Below are 20,269 nucleotides of genomic sequence, written 5' to 3' on the forward strand. Positions count from 1 at the left end.
TTCCCGGGCCTGGAGGCCGCACCGCCCACCCTGGCGCCTTTAGGTCAGGGGCTGTCTCTCTGCAGGTGGCTTGTGGGGTCCTCTGGGGGATTGCCCGCAGGATGTCCGCTGTGGGTCATCCCATCAGGGGGCAAGGACTCTGAGCTGGGGATCCTCAGACCCTGGAAACGGGTGGCCCCTCCACAGCTCCTGTCCCCAGACCTGCACAAGGCTGACCTTTGACGCACCTCATAAGCTCAGTGGCTCTCAACCTTCCTAACGCCGCGACCCTTTAATACAGTTCCTCACGTTGTGGTGACCCCCAACCATAAAGTTATTTTTGTTGCTACTTCCTCACTGTAACTTTGCTACTGTTAGGAATCGTAACGTAAATATCCTATATGCAGGATGTATTTTCATTGTTACACATTGAACATAATGAAAGCATAGAGATTGATCACAAAAACAATATGTAATTATATGTGTGCTTTCCGATGGTCTCAGGCGACCCCTGTGAAAGGGTCGTTTAACCCCCAAAGGGGTCGCGACCCACAGGTTGAGAACCGCAGCCCTAACCGGTTTGGCTCAGTGGATGGAGCATCGGCCTGTGGACTCAAAGGTCCCAGGTTCGATTCCGGTCAAGGGCATGTACCTTGGTTGCGGGCACATCCCCAGTGGGAGGTGTGCAGGAGGCAGCTGATCGATGTTTCTCTCTCACCGATGTTTCTAACTCTATAAAAAAAATCAATAATAATAAAAAAAAGAGATGAAGCAGCCCGGCCAGCATGGCTCAGTGGTTGAGCGTCGATCTATGAACCCGGAGGTCACAGTTGGATTCGGGGTCAGGGCACAGCCTGGTCCGGGTTGCGGCTCCATCCCCAGCGCGGGGCGTGCAGGAGGCCGCCCATCAGGGATTCTCATCGCTGATGCTTCTCTCCCTCCCTCCCCCTCCTCTCTCTCCAAAACCAATAAACAATATATTTAAAAAGAAAAACAAAAAGCAGAGACGTGCTCCTCCCGCTCCTGGGGGTCTGAGGTCCCGGGGGAGTCCCCTGTCCTACCCACCCGCCCTCCTCGCTGGCCCAGGCCGCCAGGGCCGGAGGGTCCGAGAGGCCAGAGGACTGGGGCCAGGCCGGTCCTCCCGAGCTCGGGCTGAGGTCCAGGCAGCGGCTGGAAGGGCGGGAGGAGCGGCCGCCCCTCCGTGGGGCAGGGGCAGGGGCAGCCCCAGGATCCACCGCTTCCATCGCCACCCGCGACTCCCCGTGACTCAGCCCGGCGGGGCCGGTGACCAGTGGCTGCTGCGGCCGCCAGGGTGTCCACCGCCACAGGCAGCCGCGGACTCCGCAGGCCTCTCCCCGCACGAGGCCGCGCAGGACCCGGGACGGGCGGGGGCAGGAGGCGGAGCTGCGACCTTGCAGCGACCGCCAAGCGCGGCCCGCAGTGCAGCTCCGCGGAGGCAGCTCCGGGCGGGGAGGCGGCGGCGGGCGGGGCTGGCACGGACCGCGGGGCGGGGCCCGGGGCGCAGGGCCCCTCCCCCCTCTCCCTCCCCGCTCCCCCCTCTCCTTCCCCCCTCCCCCTCCCCCTCCCCGCTCCCCCGCGCCGCCCCCTCCCCCTCCCCCTCCCCGCTCCCCCGCGCCGCCCCCTCCCCGCCGCGGGCCCCGACCGTCCGCGGACCCCGCTCCTCGGTCACTTTCATGGAAAAACAGGCCGAGCGTCTGCGGGTCTCTCTCCGCCGGGGGAGGGGTCAGAAGTCTGGGGGCCCCCCTCCCGCCCAGAGGCCTCCCGAGAGCGGGGGTCGGGGTCACTCGGGTTCGGGACCACCTACCCGCCCGGGAACCCCCTCCCGCGGCGGAGCGATTGGGGAGGGGGCGCCCACACCCCCGGCCCCCCCTCTCCAGCCCCAGGAGGGACTTTCCCTCCAGGTTTGAGGGTGTCGGTCCCGCACGCGCTCACGAAGGACCCGGCGAGGGGAGGGCGGCCCACCGGGTCCACACCGCGCGACGCGGGGGGCGCGGTGCCTAGGACTGGGGGCCGGGCGGGCGCCAAGGGCTGGAACCCCGAACCCGGCGCGGGGCGGGCTCTGGAGGGAGCTGGGGGCGCGGCTCCGCAGCCCCCGCCCCGCCCCCCGCGCCCCGCGCCCCGCCCTCCCCGTCACGCTCGGGGGGCGGGGAGCCTCCGTGTGACGCGCCTCCTCGCGGTGCCCTTCAGCCGCCGCCGCAGTTCCTGGGGCGCCACATGGACCCGGTCGGCCCGAGCGCGCCCCGCCGCTGACGCCCGCCGCCCGCACCCCGGTCGGGAAGGTAACCGGCCCCGCGCGCAGCCCCCTCCGACCCGGCCCGGCCCGGGCCCCGGCCGCTCTGGGCACGCGCTCGGCGGGCGGGCGCTGTCCACCCGCGCGGTGCTGAAGCGGCCCGCGTCCCGGCGGCGCCCTCCCTCTCGGCTCCTTCCCGGCTCGGTCCCTGCCCTGTCCCCCCTGCCCTGTCCCCCCTGCCCTGTCCCCCCTGCCCTGTCCCCCCTCCCCTGTCCTCTGTCTCCTTCCCTCCCCTGGCGCCCCCCCGCCCCGGGGCCGCTCCGCAGAGCCGGGCAGCTCGCCCTCCGTCCGCCAAGCCGAGGGGGACGCTGCCCGCAGCAGAGCCCAGAGGGATGGCGAGGGGAGCCGGGCACGCGCCCTGGGGGAGCCCAGCAGCGCCCCGACCTCTGCGGCAGGCCCTGCGGTCCCCGCTCCCCGGGAGCCAGGGGAGAAGTTTGGAAGCGAATCTGCTTTGCGGCAAAGGCGCCCTGCGCGCCAGCGCTTTGCGAGGGGGGGCACCCCGCCCCCCTGCCCAGCGCCCGGCGGGTCTCCTGCAGAGGAAGGGGGGGCACAGGAAGCAGCGGCTCTGCAGGGACCCCCCTTTCACGGCAGGTCTCACCGGGAGCCTGGACCCAGGGGCCCCCCATGCAGAGGCAGGCCCCCTTCTGGCTCTCCCACCCCCTCCTTGTGGTGGGCCCATGGCCGTGGGCACGAGGTCTCCCCTGGATGGAGCCAGGCCTCCCAACACCTCCACCAGCAGCCACAGGCCCTCCCCAAGGGCACCCACTCGGGCCCCACCCCCCACCCTGATTCTTGGGTGGACCCTGTCCCCCTCCCCCGGCCGGGCCCACCAGGACGCAGCAGTCAGTCACCTTCAAATGCCCTGTGCCTGCCCCTGCTTCCTGCAGGCCGGCTCCTCTGAGCTGTGCCTCTCCCCAAGATTGAGCACCCCATCCCTCGCCAGGAACCTCAGGGGCCCTGAGACCACTTTGCAGACCCAGCGGGGGTCCTGAGACCTGCTGCCCTGGCCAGGGTGTCGGGGGCGGGGGAGCCCCTCCACAGGGACCTGGCCAGGGTCCAGGGAATGAGGCTCTCCCAGACCCCAGCCCCGTCTCCATGGGTCCTCAGCCTGCGTCCAGGCGCTGTCTGGGGGGGAGCCGGGGGGAGGGGAGGAGGGACGAGGAGGAAGCCCGCAGGTGGGCTGGCGGCCTGTGACCGGCTCCTCTCTTCCAGGCCCAGGACTCGGCGGCCACGCTTGATTGTGAGTTGGGACCCTCTGAGCTGCCGCTGAGGAATCAAAGCTGGTGCCATGGAGTTCGTGATGAAACAGGCCCTGGGAGGTAGGAAGGGGAGGGGGGTACGGTGCACCCAGCAGGTGGCAGGCCGCACACTCGGTGGCCAGGGTGCTGCAGGGGTCAAGGCTGAGCAAGCAGTAGCGCCCCCTTGGGCGTGGGGACACCCCAGGGAGGGATTCAGGGGCACGAGGGACAATTCCCCTGCAGGGTGGGTGGCCCTCGGGGAGCAGGGCCACAGCAGCTGGGCCTGGGGTGGGGGCAGCAGGCGACACAGGGGACGGGGCTGGCTGAGCACAACCAGGGATGTGTCCCAGACAGCAGTGAGCCGGCCCCTCCATGAGGCAGTGCGACCTCCTGTGTTTGGGGGAGGGGACACCCTCAACCTGCTGACCCCCATGTGAAGGGCATCCTGTGCCTACTGGGCTCCAGGCATCCTCATGGCCGGAGACCCGGCCCCAGAGGTGGGTGAAGAGCGGGGCACAGTCCATGCGGGCACAGAGCAGGGGTGCTCTGGTCAGCCAGGCGGGGGCCTTCCCGTGCTCCTGCCCCGTCTCCCGTGATGGGAGCCTGGGCCCAGCTCTGGTGGCCATGACAGACGCTGCTTGGGAATTGTCCATGGCCCCACCCTGGCCTGATGCCGTCCACTGCGTGGCATTGGGTGCTGCTGCTGTGTCAGGGGGTCGGGAGCTTGGCCGGAGGTGGGCACTGCCGTCAGGGACCGGGGGCTGCATGGAGGGGCCGGTGCCCCTGCCCACAGGACGGGCTCACATGTGGCTTGTCTCCTTGAGAAATGACATGAGCAGACATCGGGCCTGGCCCCCATGGTCAAGGATAGACAGGCTTCAGGTTGCGTCTAATTATAATGATTACGTCACCGGGATGGGATTCAGGGCCGGCAGCCTCCTGGCACCAGGAGGCCCGAGTTCCACCCTGCACCGCAGGCTGTTACAGATAATTAATTAGGCGCTAATTCAGGCCCTGAGGTGGGCTCGCAGGAAAACCAAGCCTCTGATTTGGCTGTCGACAGGGCTGCAATTAGCTGGGTGCCTGCCAGCCGCACGCCCTCTGTGTGGTGTCACCCAGAGTTTCCCTTGAGGCGGCAACGGGGTGCCCCTGAGGGTGTGGGAGCTGCGGAGGGGGTGGCGCTGGGTGTCCTGGCTGCCCAGTGCTCCCAGACATTTGGAAGTTGCTGTCCTGGCGCTGGGGGTGGGGCTGCGCTGGCCTCTGGGTGAGACTGGATTTCTGTCTGTTTCCCGTCCCGGGGCCCGGGTGACAACGAAACAGACAGAGGGACAGAGACAGACAGAGACCAGGAATATTCCGAGGGGGACAGACCGGAGCCCCAGACAGAGGAACCTGCAGGAAAAACCCGGAAACGGTTGAGAGGAGGTGAACCCAGAGAAGCAGGGACGGGGATGGAGCCAGAGAGAGGAGATACAGAGCAGAAAGAGAGAGAGAGAGAGAGAGAGAGAGAGAGAGAGAGAGAGGTGCCCCAGGACGTGCGAGACGAGATGTAGGGAGACAGACGACAGACGCAGGAGTCAGAGACAACAGCGAGGCTGCTGGAAGCCAGGCAGGGGCGCCAGCGTCAGTCAGTCAGTCGGTGGCTCAGAGCCGAGAAGAGCCTCGACGGAGAGACGGCACCTGGACGCAGGCTGAGGACCCACGGGGCCAGGGGCCGGGGTGTGAGAGCAGAGAGGGGCTGAGAGAGGGACACAGGGAGGGACAGAGACAGACAGACAGGTGTCTCCGAAACAGGAGTGGAGGCGGGCAGAGACCCAGACAGCCCCGCCGGCAGCCCCGCAGCAGGAGGGGCACGATGCCCTGCGGCCGAGTTAGGTGCTGGCCCCCTGAGGCTGTGCCCAGCTCACCACGTCCTCCGCCCAGGACACACTCCCAGCGCCTCCTCTCCTGCCCTGACCCCCTGTCTCAGGCAGAGCCTCTGCTGGGACAGAGCTGCCAGGTGACCGCCTGGTGGGGAGCCTGCAGGGGACGGGCAGGCGGGGTGACTGCGGCCCCCAGTGCATGGCCGGTTCTGCTGGTCCCGGCACGAGGCAGGTGCCCTTGGTCTGTGGTGCCTCACACCTCTGGCACCTCTGTCACCTCTGGCACGGCCCTGGGCGGGAGCAGAGGGACCAGATGCCAGCACACTGTCTGGGCCTGTCCCACCCCAGCAGGGCCAGCAGCACGGACCCGTGGCCTCGTGCGGACTCCTGGCGCTGTTTCTCTAAGGACAGGGGGGCAGCTGTGGCCAGGAAGGAAGGGACAGGGGGCGCCCAGGGCTGCTTCCCCTGAGATGGCAGGGTCGGCCCAGACACACCAGCCTCGGGGCCCCTGGAGTGGATGTGGGAGGCACACATGGTGTCTCCAGGCACAGCCAGAGGGTGACGACTGACAGGGCCTGTGGGGGCATCTGCTCTCGGGGCCTGACCAGGGCTCCCTGGTTCCCTCAACTCAGGAGACCTGACCCCAGGCACAGCCGCTGGGCCTGCCCGAGGCCAGGGCACCTCGAGGGGACAGAGAACTCTGGGCCAAATCATTAAGGAAGGCTCCCTCCTCGAGGCAAACCTCCCGCCACCCCAAGGCGCCTTAGACAAACGCAGATTCACATCAGCCCAGGCTCAGGCCTGAGAAGGGAGCAGGTGCCCCCTGGGCCCGCGCCTCGGCCTCCAGCTGTGCTGGAGGAGCTGTTTCCCCCAAGGGCAGGAAGTGCGCCCGCTGGGAGCTACGTTTACCCCTGGGCAGAGCGTGGCCTTCAGGTTAGCTGGCCGGCAGACACTCCTCAGGCCCAAGCAGGCAAAGTGGCTAATTTGGCCCCAAAGCCCCGATTCAGGCCGTCTGTGCGGCCATCCCGCCTCAGGGCGACACGTCTGTGTCCAGAACATGCCCAAGCCCTTGGGGCCTGTGGGGGGCGGGGGCCAGGCCGGGCTTTATGGAGGAGGGGACGTCGGAGCTGGGCTCAGGGGCCCCGGCTGGCCGAGCCGACGTAGCTGGAGATCCAAGGGGAACTTTGCAGGACCCTGGGCACGTCCGGGGGCTCCCAGCGGCTGGTCAGTGTGGACCGGGCCCTGCAGGGCGTGGGCCCCCTGGAGGCTTAGGCTGTTCTGTTTTGGGAGGAGGAGGCACTGGGGTTTGTGGGGCTTGAGGGGGGAGTGGACGGCGGCGCCCTGGGCACTGCTCCCAGCCCTCCGTGGGCTGAGGGAAAGCACTTCGTGGGCACAGCGCCAGGGAGGGCCTCGGGGCTCTGTGGGGTGGGCCGTTCGCTCTTGGCCAGGTCACCCAGGGGTTCCGTGTCCAGACCATGACAGCCCTAGAGAAGGGAGGCCGCGCCCACCTAGGGGCCCCCACAGGTCGGAGGCGCTGGGGTGGGGAAGGGCAGGGGGTGATCAGAAGGGGCTTCTGTTGGCCAGACCCTCGGGGAGGGAGCCACCCAGCCATTGCTCGCTCGGCTGTCTCGGGGGCCAGGAGGTGCGGGAGGGGGGTCAGAGGGTCAGGTCCCCCTCCCGGCCAGTGAAGGGTGGTGAGTGAGTGGCAGAGAGAGAGGCTGAATGGAGGGACAGGCGACGGGATTATTCCTGCCCCTGAAGCCGGCCGTGCCATCTGCCGGAGCTTGGCTCTGTCTGGCTCACTAATTGGCGTCTTCATCTGGCCTCTGTCTCCACGTGTCCTCTCCTCAAAGCCAAGACCAGACGCTCTGCTCTGAGTGCGGCAGGGGCCAGGCAGGCAGGGCCTCTGAGGTCAGGGAGGCCGAGGGAGGGGCTGTTCCCACAGGGGAATCCCAGGCAGCTCACAAAGGTTTGCGACCACAAAAGGGCTTGGTGGGGAGAGAAGGGTGTTTCCCAGTGGTGAGGGAGGCAGAAGCACCGCAGGAGATTAGGGACGTGCATCCGGTGTGGGCTGGGCTGTGGCAGGCATGGAGCAGCGACCCTCGACCTTCCGACCTTTCGTCAGGTCACCTTCAGGAGGCGGGGCCCTGGGGGCCCCCCACAGGCAGGAGGGGTGGGCTCACCTGTGCTGGCAGGGACGGAGAAAGCAGCTTTCATTTAACCAGGTCGCCCTTGCTGGTTGGCCTGACCTTGGCCAGCAGGAATCGGGCGGATGAGCGAGTCGGAAGCTGGGCTGTGCTTCTCCTGGGAACCTGGTTTGTCCCCTGACCCTGGGTGGCCGCTCCTGTTGCAGGGCCCGGGGTGCACGCCCTGCGGGGGGCGGGGGGGGGCTGGTGAAGGGACTTGGCTTCAGGGATCACACCTGACCCTCCTGACCTCGTCCCTGAAATGCTCCCTGAGTTTATGCTGTCCCGTGGCTGAGGGCTCTCTCACACCTCTGCTTCCGAGCAGCCGTGCCCTTTGAAACATCGCTTCAGCTCCAATCGGCAGGGTCGAGGCCACGGCCGCGTATTCGGGCGGCCCTCGCCTTCCCGGGGCTCTGCCCGCACGCGCCCCCCCCTTCCGGCTCGCGGCTCAGATCCGGAGGACTGTTCCTAATACAGAAAAAGTGTTTTGATCTTTGCATTCAGTTTTATTAGAGACATTTGCACACGGTTATTTTTTTAACATGAGAGTGAATTTTCCCGTCATTAAAATAGTGAATGTTCAGCCCTGGCCGGTGGCTCAGTGGGCAGAGCCTCAGCCTGCGAACTGAAGGGCCCGGTTTGATTCTGGTCGGGGCACATGCCCGGTTGCAGGCTCCATCCCTCGTGGGGGGCGCGCAGGAGGCAGCCCACCAGTGATTCTCTCTCATCATGGATGTTTCTCTCCCTTCCTCTCTGCAATCAATAAAACAGTAACTGTTCATTGCAGGGAATTGAAATGCTAAAGAAAAGTGTAAAGGCACCGTCCTGGTCACGCCTGGTCACGCCTGGTCACGCCTGGTCACGCCTGGCTTTATGTGTTGTAGGCAGTTTTACAGATGCTCCCCCATCCCCCCTGCTCCTCCCCCAGGCTGTCACCACTCCATTGTCTGGGGCCCCGTCTCTCCTCCTGCCGGACCCTTGGGGACCTCCTGAGGGGGGCATGCAAGGCCAGTGGCGTCTCCGGCCCGCTCTCACGCGTGCGAGGTGGCACAGCCCCCTCCTCGGCCGTCACAGGCCTGGCCCCTCCCTCCCTGTCGGCTGAGTTTGGCGTTGTCCTCATGCTGATTTCTCAGAAATACTGGGGAACTGCGGGGATGTCCCTCTTGCCCTCCCTCCCGAGAACGACCTAAATGCCCAGCGTTTGAGAGCCCACCGCGAGTTCTAGACGCGTCCTGGTGCTGACAAGCCTTTAGCGTCTCCTTCAGCCGGTTTTCAGACGGTTTCAGGGTTGAACTGTGCGCCCGAGCCCGGCTTCTCCCCCGAGCGGGAGCCGTGTGTGGGGGCGGCGCACCGGCCTCCCTCTGCGGCCCGAAGCGCAGGCGTGTCCCCGTGTATCCTGCTGACGCGGGGCGTCCGGGACACCAGTCCCCCAGTGTGGCCGGACGGGCAGAGGCTCGGATCTCGGTTCCCAGACGTCGGCCGCGTGGTCTGACTCACGTTCTGACTCATTTGCCCCCGAGAGGTTTCGCACGGAGGCCCGGGCCCATGGGACACGTGGGGAGGCTGCCCTGGGCCTGACAGCTGTGCTGCTCTCTCTCTATTGTGATGAAAAACCTGGAACATACATCCGCCCTCACAGCCCAGCTGGGGCAGAGGCACAGGCCCAGGTCCTGCAGCCGCCACCGTCGCCCCAGGACTCTCCGCTTCCCAGACGGACCCTCTGCCCATCCCACACGAAGCCCCGCCCGCCCCCGCCCTTCTGCTCACCGTCTGTGGGGCTGACACCCCAGGGGCCGGTGGAGGGGACATCACGCAGGTTCGGCGCACACTGCCTGGCCTGTTCACAGAGCGTGAGGGCGGCAGGGCTCCTCCGGGTGCAGCCGGTGTCGGCTTCTTCCTGTTCGAGGCTGAACACCATCCACCCTGTGGATGGACCGCGTCCTGCTGACCCGCCGTCCACCCATGGGCACGGGGCTCTCCACCTCTGGCTGCTGTGAACAGGTGTGCAAACATCTGCTTCCGACAAAGCCCCTCCTTCACGGTTCTGCACCGAGGGGTGGCCCCGCCCGGCCATGCGCTGCTTCTGTGTGTAATTTTTTTGGAAAATATATTTTTATTGACTTCAGAGAGAGGAAGGGAGGGAAGAGAGAGAGAAACGTCAGTGATGAGAGGGAATCGGTGATCGGCTGCCTCCTGCACGCCCCACACTGGGGATCGAGCCTGCAACCCGGGACTGTGCCCCAACCGGAATCAACAGTGACCTCCTGGCTCCCAGGTCGGCCCTCAAGCCCTGAGCCCCGCCGGCCAGGCTGCTTCTCTCTTCTTGCTGTGGTGCAAGGGCTGGGTCCTCCGGGGAGGGGGCGAGAGGGCACCTCTTGCTTGTTACGGAGCCACGAAAAGCGCTCAGGACTTCCCTGTGGACTATGTTAGCTGTAGGGCGTGTGAGGGCTTCATTTGTGGCTGAGAGCATGAGGCATATCTCTGAAATGGCTTTTTTAAAAAATATATTTTATTGATTTTTTACAGGGAAGAAGGGAGAGGGGTAGAGAGTTAGAAACATCGATGAGAGAGAAACATCGATCAGCTGCCTCCCACACACTCCCTACTGGGGATGTGCCCACAACCAAGGTACATGCCCTTGACCGGAATCGAACCCGGGACCCTTGGTCCGCAGGCCAACGCTCTATCCACTGAGCCACACCAGTCAGGGCTCTCTGAAATGTTTTAAATTCATTATCAGCCAGATTTTTGTTGAGCACCTTCTAGGTACAGGTCCGAGTCCCACACCCGCCAGAGAGGAGGCAGACGGGTTCTGGCCTAGTTACCAGGGGAGACGTCGGAAGAATGTATAAGTGACTCCATGACCCAGTTTCCCTTGAGTCATTGGCCCCAAATCTGCTTTGCAAAATTGTGCAGATGTGGCTGAAACCGGACCCCGAGGCTCTCAGTGGGTCTGGACCTGTGCCCACGGGGACATGGTGACCAGGTCACCGGGGCCTCCTCACACCCCGTGACCCACAGAAGTTTGTGGCGCCAGGAAGGCCCCGTGGGATCGGCACAGCCCAGAGCCCGTCCAGAGTTGTGTTTCCCACCATCCGCCCACCGGTCGGTCCTCCGCCCACACGGGGGTCGCGCCCGAGCAGTCGGCAAAGGCGGCATTTGGCACACAGACTGGTGCCGCCTCAGATCAGCACCGGCACCAGCACCCAGGACTGGAGCCGCTGAGCCCGGAGGGAGGGCCGGGGACGGCCGTCTGGGGACCTGTGCGAGCACCTGCCCCCACAGGGCTTCGTCCCGAGGCGCGTGCTGGTGGGGGCGATGAGAGGCCAGAGGAGGGCGGCCTTCAGAGCTGAGGACCCGTGTGGGGGCGGCCGGCACCGGGAGCAGCAGGTCCTTTGGGAACAGGAGAGTCCAGGGGGGCGTGCAGGGGCGGCCGGGCCGGCTCCTCCGGCCGAGGAGGGTGCCCTGCGGGTGGCTGCTCCGGGCCGCCATGTGCCGACTGCAGTGCCCCCTCGCTGCCCCGTGGTGCCTGGCACATCAGCCGCTCTGCTCCCTGGAGCCCCCACAGGGCCAGGCCTCGCTGGTGCCTGGGGAGCTCAGGCTGTAATTACAGGGCTGCGTCCTGGAGCCGGGGCCCCAGGGGCGTCTGGAGAGGCGTCCGCTGCTGCCTGTGAATCCGGACTCGGGAGGAAAGCGTGGCCGGTGCGCCTTCCGGGCGGCCCTCCCCTCCGCCCACCATCCTCCCCGTGGCCTCTCCTCCAGTCCGTCCGGGGCTGGGCCTCGGCTGGACACAGGCCCCAAAGAGGACACACACCTGCCCGCTCCGGGGGCTCACGCACACACACACAACCACACACACAACCACACACACACAACCACACAACCACAACCACACACACAACCACACACACACAACCACACAACCACAACCACACACACAACCACACACACACAACCACACACAGACAACCACACAACCACGCACAACCACACACACAACCACACACACAACCACACACACACAACCACACAACCACGCACAACCGCACACACAACCACACACACAACCACACACACACACAACCATACACACAACCACACACATCACCACACACACACCACCACACACACACAACCACACACGCACAACCACATGCACAACCACACACACAACCACACACACAGATACAACCACACACACAGATACAACCACACAAACCACACACACAACCACACACACAACCACACACACACATACAACCACACACACAGATACAGCCACACACAGATACAGCCACACACACACAGATACAACCACACACACACTCTCACAGATACAACCACACACACAGACACAACCACACACACAGATACAACCACACACACACACACAGATACAACCACACACATACACTCACAGATACAACCACACACACTCTCTCAGAGATACAACCACACACACAGATACAGCCACACACACAGATACAACCACACACAGATACAACCGCACACACAGATACAGCCACACACACAGATACAACCACACACAGAGATACAACCACACACACAGATACAACCACACACACAGATACAACCACACACAGATACAACCGCACACACAGATACAACCACACACACAGATACAACCACACACACAGATACAACCACACACACAGATACAACCACACACAGATACAACCGCACACACAGATACAACCACACACACAGATACAACCACACACAGATACAACCGCACACACAGATACAACCACACACACAGATACAACCACACACACTCACAGATACAACCACACACACAGATACAACCACACACACAGATACAACCACATACAGATACAACCGCACACACAGATACAACCGCGCACACACACACAGAGTACAACCACACACACACACAGTACAACTGCACACACACACAGTACAACCGCACACAGACACACACATACAGTACAACTGCACACACACATACAACTGCACACACACAGTACAACCGTGCGCACACACACACACACAGTACAACCGCACGCACACACAGTACAACCACACGCGCGCACACACAGTATAACCGCACAGACACACACACAGTACAGCTGCGCGTACACACACACACAGTACAACCGCACACACACACACAGTACAACTGCACACACACACAGTACAACCGCACACAGACACACACATACAGTACAACTGCACACACACAGTACAACCGTGCGCACACACACGCACACAGTACAACCGCACGCACACACAGTACAACCACACGCGCGCGCACACAGTATAACCGCACAGACACACACACAGTACAGCTGCGCATACACACACACAGTACAACCGCACACACACACACACACAGTACAACCGCACACACACACAGTACAACCGCACACACACACAGTACAACCGCACACACACACACCCACTCACACACAGTACAACCGCACACACACAGTACAACTGCACACAGTACAACCGCATACACACAGTACAACTGCACACACACAGTACAACCGCACACACAGTACAACTGCACACACACAGTACAACCGCACACACACAGTACAACTGCACACACACACAGTACAACTGCACACACACACAGTACAACTGCACACACACACAGTACAACTGCACACACACAGTACAACCGCACACACACACAGTACAACCGCACACACAGTACAACTGCACACACACACAGTACAACTGCACACACACAGTACAACTGCACACACACACAGTACAACTGCACACACACACACAGTACAACTGCACACACACAGTACAACCGCACACACACACAGTACAACCGCACACACAGTACAACTGCACACACACACAGTACAACTGCACACACACAGTACAACCGCACACACACAGTACAACTGCACACACACAGTACAACCGCACACACACAGTACAACCGCACACACAGTACAACTGCACACACACACACAGTACAACTGCACACACACAGTACAACCGCACACACACACAGTACAACCGCACACACAGTACAACTGCACACACACACACAGTACAACTGCACACACACAGTACAACCGCACACACACAGTACAACTGCACACACACAGTACAACCGCACACACAGTACAACTGCACACACACAGTACAACCGCACACACACAGTACAACTGCACACACACACAGTACAACTGCACACACACACACAGTACAACTGCACACACACAGTACAACCGCACACACACACAGTACAACCGCACACACAGTACAACTGCACACACACAGTACAACTGCACACACACAGTACAACTGCACACACACACAGTAGAACCGCACACAATACAACTGCACACACACACACAGTACAACTGCACACACACACAGTACAACTGCACACACACACAGTACAACTGCACACACACAGTACAACTGCACACACACACAGTAGAACCGCACACAATACAACTGCACACACACACAGTACAACTGCACACACACACAGTACAACCGCGCGCACACACACAGTACAACCACACACAGCCACACACATGCATTCTGCTGCCTACGCGTGCCCGTGCACACACACTGCCTCCCACTCCACAAACCCGTGCTTCCCCCTGTGGGTAGAACCCAGGTTAGTGCCGGACGCCCCCGTCTGGGCAGGACTGTCCGGTGGTGGGGCTGCCCCGACTCACCCGCTCTCCTGTTCAGGGGCCACCAAGGACATGGGCAAGATGCTGGGGGGCGACGAGGAGAAGGACCCTGATGCGGCCAAGAAGGAGGAGGAGCGCCAGGAGGCCCTGCGGCAGGAGGAGGAGGAGCGCAAGGCCAAGTACGCCAAGATGGAGGCCGAGCGCGAGGCCATGCGGCAGGGCATCCGGGACAAGGTGGGCCTCGGGACGGGGGGGGGGGGGCGGGGGGGGGGACAGGAGGGCCTCGGGACGGGGGCGGGGGGGACAGGTGGGTCCCAGGACGGGGGAGGGGGAGAGGTGGGCCTCGGGACGGGGTGGGGACAGGTGGGCCTGCGGGGCGGGGTGGGGACAGGTGGGTCCCGGGACAGGGGAGCCCTGCCCTGCGCCCTGAGAAGGCGCCCTGAACTCACCCAGGGACCTTACCACTGGGGCTGCAGGACCCAACTTGGGGGCTGGGGACCGGCCCTGGACCCAGGGATGCCGCCCGGGGGACCTGTGGACTGTGGGGGCCTCTTCCTAACCCCCTCTTTTAAAAAATATATATTTTTATTGATTTCGGAGAGGAAGGGAGAGAGAGAGAGAGAGGAGAGAGGAAGAAACGTCCATGATGAGAGAGAATCATGGGTCGGCTCCCACTGGGGATCGAGCCTGCAACCCCGGCCTGTGCCCTGACCGGGAATTGAACCCTGACCTCCCGGTCCGTAGGTCGATTCTCAACCCCTGAGCCAGGCCGGCCGGGCCCCCCTCCTCTTTAAGCTCCAGGGGACGGAGCCTTGGACTCCTGGCTCAGGAGCAATGGGAGCTGGTCCCATGGGGTGTAGGACAGGGAGGTCACTGCACCCCAGGCGACCACACTGGCCACACAGACTCGCTGGGGACGGCCGTGCCCTCTGTCCCTCCTGCTCCTGATGAGGAGCCGCCCTGTCCTCATGGGGGGAGGGGGGCAGGCGCCCCTGGGGTGGGGGCTGGGTGGGGGGCCGTGAGGCCTCCGAGGGGATCTGCATGGTGCCTGGCCCGGCCCCACCATCAGTGTTCCCAGTGAAGGGCCTGGCACGGGAGCCAGGCCTCGTGGGGGGGCGGGGGGGCAGGTGGGCAGGGAAGCCGCAGCCTCTGTGCCCCCCATCAATGGGGCGGGGGGGCCACACACCTGAAGGTCCTCCCTGGGACCTGCAGGGAGCAGCTCGCAAGCCCCGCCCCCAGACGGCCAGGAGCTGTGGGGGAACCAGACCCCACACAGGCTGTGCCTGGGGCTCGGGGGCTGGTGGGGAGACGGGGACCAGACGGGGGTCGTCAGAGGACAGAGTCAGACAGAGACAGACAGAGACAGAGAGACTGAGAGAGAGCCAGGAGCCCCAAGGCCGGATCACAGGCAGCAGGAGGGTGTGGCAGGCCTGGAGGCTGGCCCAGGTCTGCCCGCCTCACGCTCCAGCCTCAGCAGAGGTGCCCAGGCCCGGGGAGGTGGGAGGCTGCCCCCTGACCTGCTGGGGCTGGCGCCCCCTGGTGGCCAGTGTGGGCGTAGTGCCTGGCACCTCCTTGCCCACCCGGTTGTCCCTAGGTTCCTGGCACCGCCCAGTGACCCAGCCCCATGACAGGGGGCGATTGCCCGTGACTGCTGTTGGTCCATGTTCCGGATTCTCACCGTAGAGCATGGCGATGCCCAGGGCGCCCTGCTCCCTCCCAGCCCCCGGGTGTGGGTCAGCGCTCTGGCCGTCAGGGGTCAGCGGGCTCTCAGGGGTGAGTGAGGATGGCTGGGTGCCTGGGTGGTCAGTGTCCGGTGAACAGCTGTGATGGTCACCTGGGCTCTGGGCACGGACGCCTCAGACAGGCTCCCAGCCAGGCCACATGGGGCCAGGCCTGAGGCAGAGCAGGCTCAGGCCCCCCCCCCCCCCCCCCCCGGTAACCTTGACCCTCAGATCAAGTCCAGGGTGAGTGGCCTTGGACTCAGAAAGCCTTCAAGCCTCTGGGGCAAATGGGCTGGGGCCTGGGTGTCCTTCGGACCCAGAGGGGTTGACCCCAAGGTGCTGGCAGACAGGCTCCCTCCCCAGTCCCTGGTCCGGGGGCCTCTGCTCCACGGGGCACATCTGTGCGTTACACGTGTGTTCCCGCCGTCACGTGCTCAGCGAGCACCCCGTGCTCCCCGGGGCACGTGCACCTTTGCCGTGTGGGTGTGGGCTTTGGGCAGCACGGCCCCTGGGTGGCCGCGGCCCACGCATGTCCCCGCCACGTGCACAGCGTCCTGTGGGGGGAGGAGGCTGCGGCTCCCTGCCCTGGGCTGGAGGGAAGCGCTCGTCTGACCTAGTTTCTGGCGGCGTCTCCCTCCCCCACGCTCTGCTCCACAGGCTCCCAGGGGCGCCCCCCCACCCCCCGCCCCCGGGCCCTGGGGCTGCCTCTCCTCTCCTCGCTCCCTGCTCCCTGCTCCCTGGGGAGGTCGTCCCAGAGCAAAGACCCAGGAGAGGGCCTGTGCTCGCTGCACCCGTCCTGCGGGAGAGCCTGGGCTGCCCAGTGTCCCCTCTGCCATCTGCTGACCCCCCGTCAGTGCTCAGAGGGGAGGGCACTCGGGCAATGTGCCTGCTGCTCCAGACATTCTCGGGTGCCCACTGCCCCTCCCAGAGGTCTCTGGGGTCGGGGCTCAGAGGGCCGAGGTGTAGGCAGCCCTCGTCCCCCTCCAGTCCCAGGCACCCTGGCTGTGCTGGTCGCTGAGCCCAGAGCCAGAGTGTGGCTTCCTCTCCTAGGCCCCCTGCAGAGGGTGGCCCTGCCTCCCCTGCCTGAAGCCACCCCATGCGCCGCAGAAAGAGGGAGCTGAGGGGCCCCCAGCAGGGGGGTGGGCACAGTCAGCCCCCCTGAAGCAGAGGGAAGGGCTGGAGAGCCAGGTTTTGGAGGGGAGCTAATGAAGAGAGATAAGCGGGAAGGGCCCCCCCCCCCCGCCCCGTGCAGAAACCCCCCTCAGCAGGCCCTGCAGCCTGTCAATCACTGACCCCCACACCCTCTCCCCATCACCCCTCTGACCGAGGGGCACCCGCCCCCAGCCTCGGTGGGTCCTGAGCTTAGTCCATGGAGGACCAGCATGGCCCTGCCCGCCTCCCACCAGCCCTAAGGCCGGCCCACAGGCTCCTCCCCTGGCCAGTGCTCCATGGGGGAGGGGAGTGGGGGGTAGGGGGGTGGGCGATGGGTCCAGCCGTGCTCCCTTGAACTCCTAGGGGAGACCTTCCCCGCCCACGGCAGCCCTGGGTGTCCTGGGCCTGTGGCAGCATCTCTCCCAGCCTCTCCGCCTTCATGGCTTTCTCCTCTGCGCCTTCCTCGTCTCATCAGGAGCCTCTGGACTGGGACCAGGGCCGCCGGGTTTCTGGCTTCGCCTCAGCTGCACCTGCAAAGGCCCCGTTCCCCAGTCCGGTCCCAGTCAGGTCCCGGGACATGGGTTTTGGCAGGAACACCATTCAGCCGCCACCGGGGAGACCTGGGTCGGGGGCGGCCTGGCGGACCCCTGACGCCTGTCCCCACAGTACGGCATCAAGAAGAAGGAGGAGCGCGAGGCGGAGGCCCAGGCCGCCATGGAGGCCAACGCGGAGGGCAGCCTGACGCGGCCCAAGAAGGCCATCCCGCCGGGCTGCGGGGACGAGCCCGAGGAGGAGGACGAGAGCATCCTGGACACGGTCATCAAGTACCTGCCCGGGCCGCTGCAGGACATGTTCAAGAAGTAACGCCCGCGGCCCCCCCCGCCCCCTCCCCTCTTCCGAGGCCCCGCAGGGAGTCGGGAGCAGATGCAGCCCCAGCGCCCACATAAGCCATAGTCCCAGGTCCCCGCCCCGCGCCTCGGGAGCCTCCGCCCCTCCCGCCCGTCCTGCCCGTCCCGCCAGCGCCGCCCCGTGAGGCGCCGACCCAGCCCCTGCGGCCCGCGCTGGAGGCCGGGCGCCCAGCTCCTCCGGCCGCGGGTGGGTTGGACCCTCCCCGACCCGGAACCCCTACCTTCCCCGCCCTGCACCGCCCACCCCGCAGCGCCTGAGGCGACCAGAAAGGGCCGGCCCCCACCACCCTGGGCGTGCGGTCCCGGTCCCTGTCGGTGCGCGCTCTCGTCCGGCCCAAACTCAGGAGCACAGCCATAGGGGGGTGGGCGGCCGTGCTGGGGGGCGGGGGGCGCAGCTGGTGCCTGGCCCACCCTTAGGGCGGGGGGCAGCCCCTCGCTGTCGGTCAGCCGGGACCCCAGACCCTCCCCGGCACTGACACCTGCCCACCGGCTGCCCACGTCTCTCGTCTGAACGCATCAGGTTCGTTCGTTGTCCGTCCGTCTGTCCTTCCCTCTTCCTTGGCCCCTGCCCTGGAAGGCTCTGCTGCTAACGCACGCCACGGCCCAGACTAAGGGAAACACAGCAATACGATCAGAGGGGACACCCCGCCCCGAGTGCGCACAGAGGCCCCCAACACCCCCTGACAGCTCCCCGGTGGCCACCTCTCTCCTCCGAGGCGCTGGGGAAGGTACCTGCCTCGTCCATCCCTTCCACAGGGCCGGCCCCTCCAGTGGCGGTGCCCGGCGTCCTTGCGCTCAGCGGGCGGCGCGACAGACACTCTGACCCGCCCAGGCCTCGCCCGCCTCCCCAGCCCGTCCCCACCTTGTTTAATCGGCACCGCGATGTGTTGAATCTCAGGTAATGAGGTCGAATGTGTCTGGGGGTGAATCTGGACAGAAAGCCCGGCCCAGCCCTTTGTGTCCACGTCCATCCATGGTGTCCACGTGCTGCGGCCAGGGCGCGGCCTCCCGCTCTTAGAGAAGCCATACACAGTCTGCAATACCACCGCGCGCCGCCCCCAGCGCGCACCGCGCCCTGCCCGCCCCTCCCGGCTCTCTTGTCCAACTTAACCAGCCAGCTCTGAGCAGACTACCCGCACCCCGTTCCCGCGCATGGGGCGCCCGGAGCAGCCAGCTTAGCTAGACCTTGGATGTCGTCCGTCTGTCTGTCCTCGCGCCGCGCCTCCTCCTGCATGTCGGGGCGCCGCGTGTGTCCTCTCGATGGAATCACAGCCAATAAACAACACAGTGATTTCACGCCGTGTGGACATTCTCTCCAGAGTCCTGAATCCTCCTGGGGGGGGGGGGGCACGACCCCACAGGGATCCGCACCCCTCGCTGGGGCGCAGCCGGTCTCCCCACCACCCTGACCCGCCTGCGGAAGAACTCACCTTACTGGGGACCAGCCAGAGTGACCAACCATCTAACACACAGACTGGCCCCTGCAGCCACCCCCTCACTCACACCACCTGGAAGATCCGGCCCCAGTGCGCTGACCCCACCCAGGGCCCTGCACCCGCCACCCAAGGGTCCTGCCCAGCGTCTGCCCTGTGCCCCTCCCCTGTGAGCTGGAGGTGCCTCCGTGCCCTGTGCCCCTCTCCTGTGAGTTCGGGGGTGGGCTCCGTGCCCTGCACCCCTTTCCCGTGAGCTCGGGGCCTCCGTGCCCTGTGCCCCTTTCCCGTGAGCTCGGGGCCTCCGTGCCCCCTGCAGTTCGGGGTCCCACCCGCAGAGGAGGCTGCTCCTCTGGGCTGAGGCCGTTTGCCGGGACCTACTTGACCCTGAGCCCCCGACCCAGCCCTGAGGACTGCCCTGCTGTCTGTCCCTCTGTGGACCCGCCCATGTCCCTCCCGGGCCCAAAGCTGCCCCGAAATGTGCCGCAGGTACTGAGTCCCAGAAGGGCCGGTGTGACTTCCACTCCTGGGGCCTCTCTCCAGGGAGGCGGCCAGTTGGGGCACCTACGGTTTTCCTCATTCTGCTGCTGGTCCCGCACAGTGAGCCCCCCGCCCCCCAAAGCCATCATCTCCGAGGCAGGAAGGCCCCCCTCCGCCCTGCAGGGAGCCAGCACGGCCCCTCCCTCCGCCTCAGCGCCTGGGAGGAACCCAGCTCTCGGCCAGCACGGGGGCGGGAGGGGTGTGTGTGCGTGTGTGTGGGTCTCCCATCCCCCTCCTGCTGCCGGGGGTCGGGGGCTCCCAGTCCGAGTCCCTCTGAGCCGGC

The 20,269-nt window shown here is 65.0% G+C and overlaps 1 protein-coding gene across 1 annotated transcript; it reads left to right on the forward strand.

Annotated features, from left to right (window-relative positions):
• The first annotated feature begins 2,144 nt into the window (after nucleotides 1-2,144).
• CPLX1 (complexin 1) lies at nucleotides 2,145-19,312 on the forward strand. Its single transcript, XM_081092774.1, has 4 exons — nucleotides 2,145-2,279; nucleotides 3,503-3,609; nucleotides 14,294-14,469; nucleotides 17,775-19,312. The coding sequence occupies exons 2-4, from the start codon at nucleotides 3,579-3,581 to the stop codon at nucleotides 17,970-17,972; spliced, it is 405 nt and encodes a 134-aa protein (XP_080948900.1). The 5' UTR covers nucleotides 2,145-2,279; nucleotides 3,503-3,578; the 3' UTR covers nucleotides 17,973-19,312.
• The last annotated feature ends 957 nt before the right edge of the window (nucleotides 19,313-20,269 follow it).

This window comes from Myotis nattereri (assembly GCF_964212035.1).
Source record: "Myotis nattereri genome assembly, chromosome: 1".
NCBI lineage: Eukaryota > Metazoa > Chordata > Mammalia > Chiroptera > Vespertilionidae > Myotis > Myotis nattereri.

Excerpts from the sequence above, each read along its gene's own strand:
- CPLX1 (XM_081092774.1), top strand. The coding sequence starts at position 3,579 with ATGGAGTTCGTGATGAAACAGGCCCTGGGAG. Across the intron at positions 3,610-14,293 it reads GATGAAACAGGCCCTGGGAG|GGGCCACCAAGGACATGGGC; the intron begins GTAGGAAGGGGA and ends TCTCCTGTTCAG. Across the intron at positions 14,470-17,774 it reads GGCAGGGCATCCGGGACAAG|TACGGCATCAAGAAGAAGGA; the intron begins GTGGGCCTCGGG and ends CTGTCCCCACAG.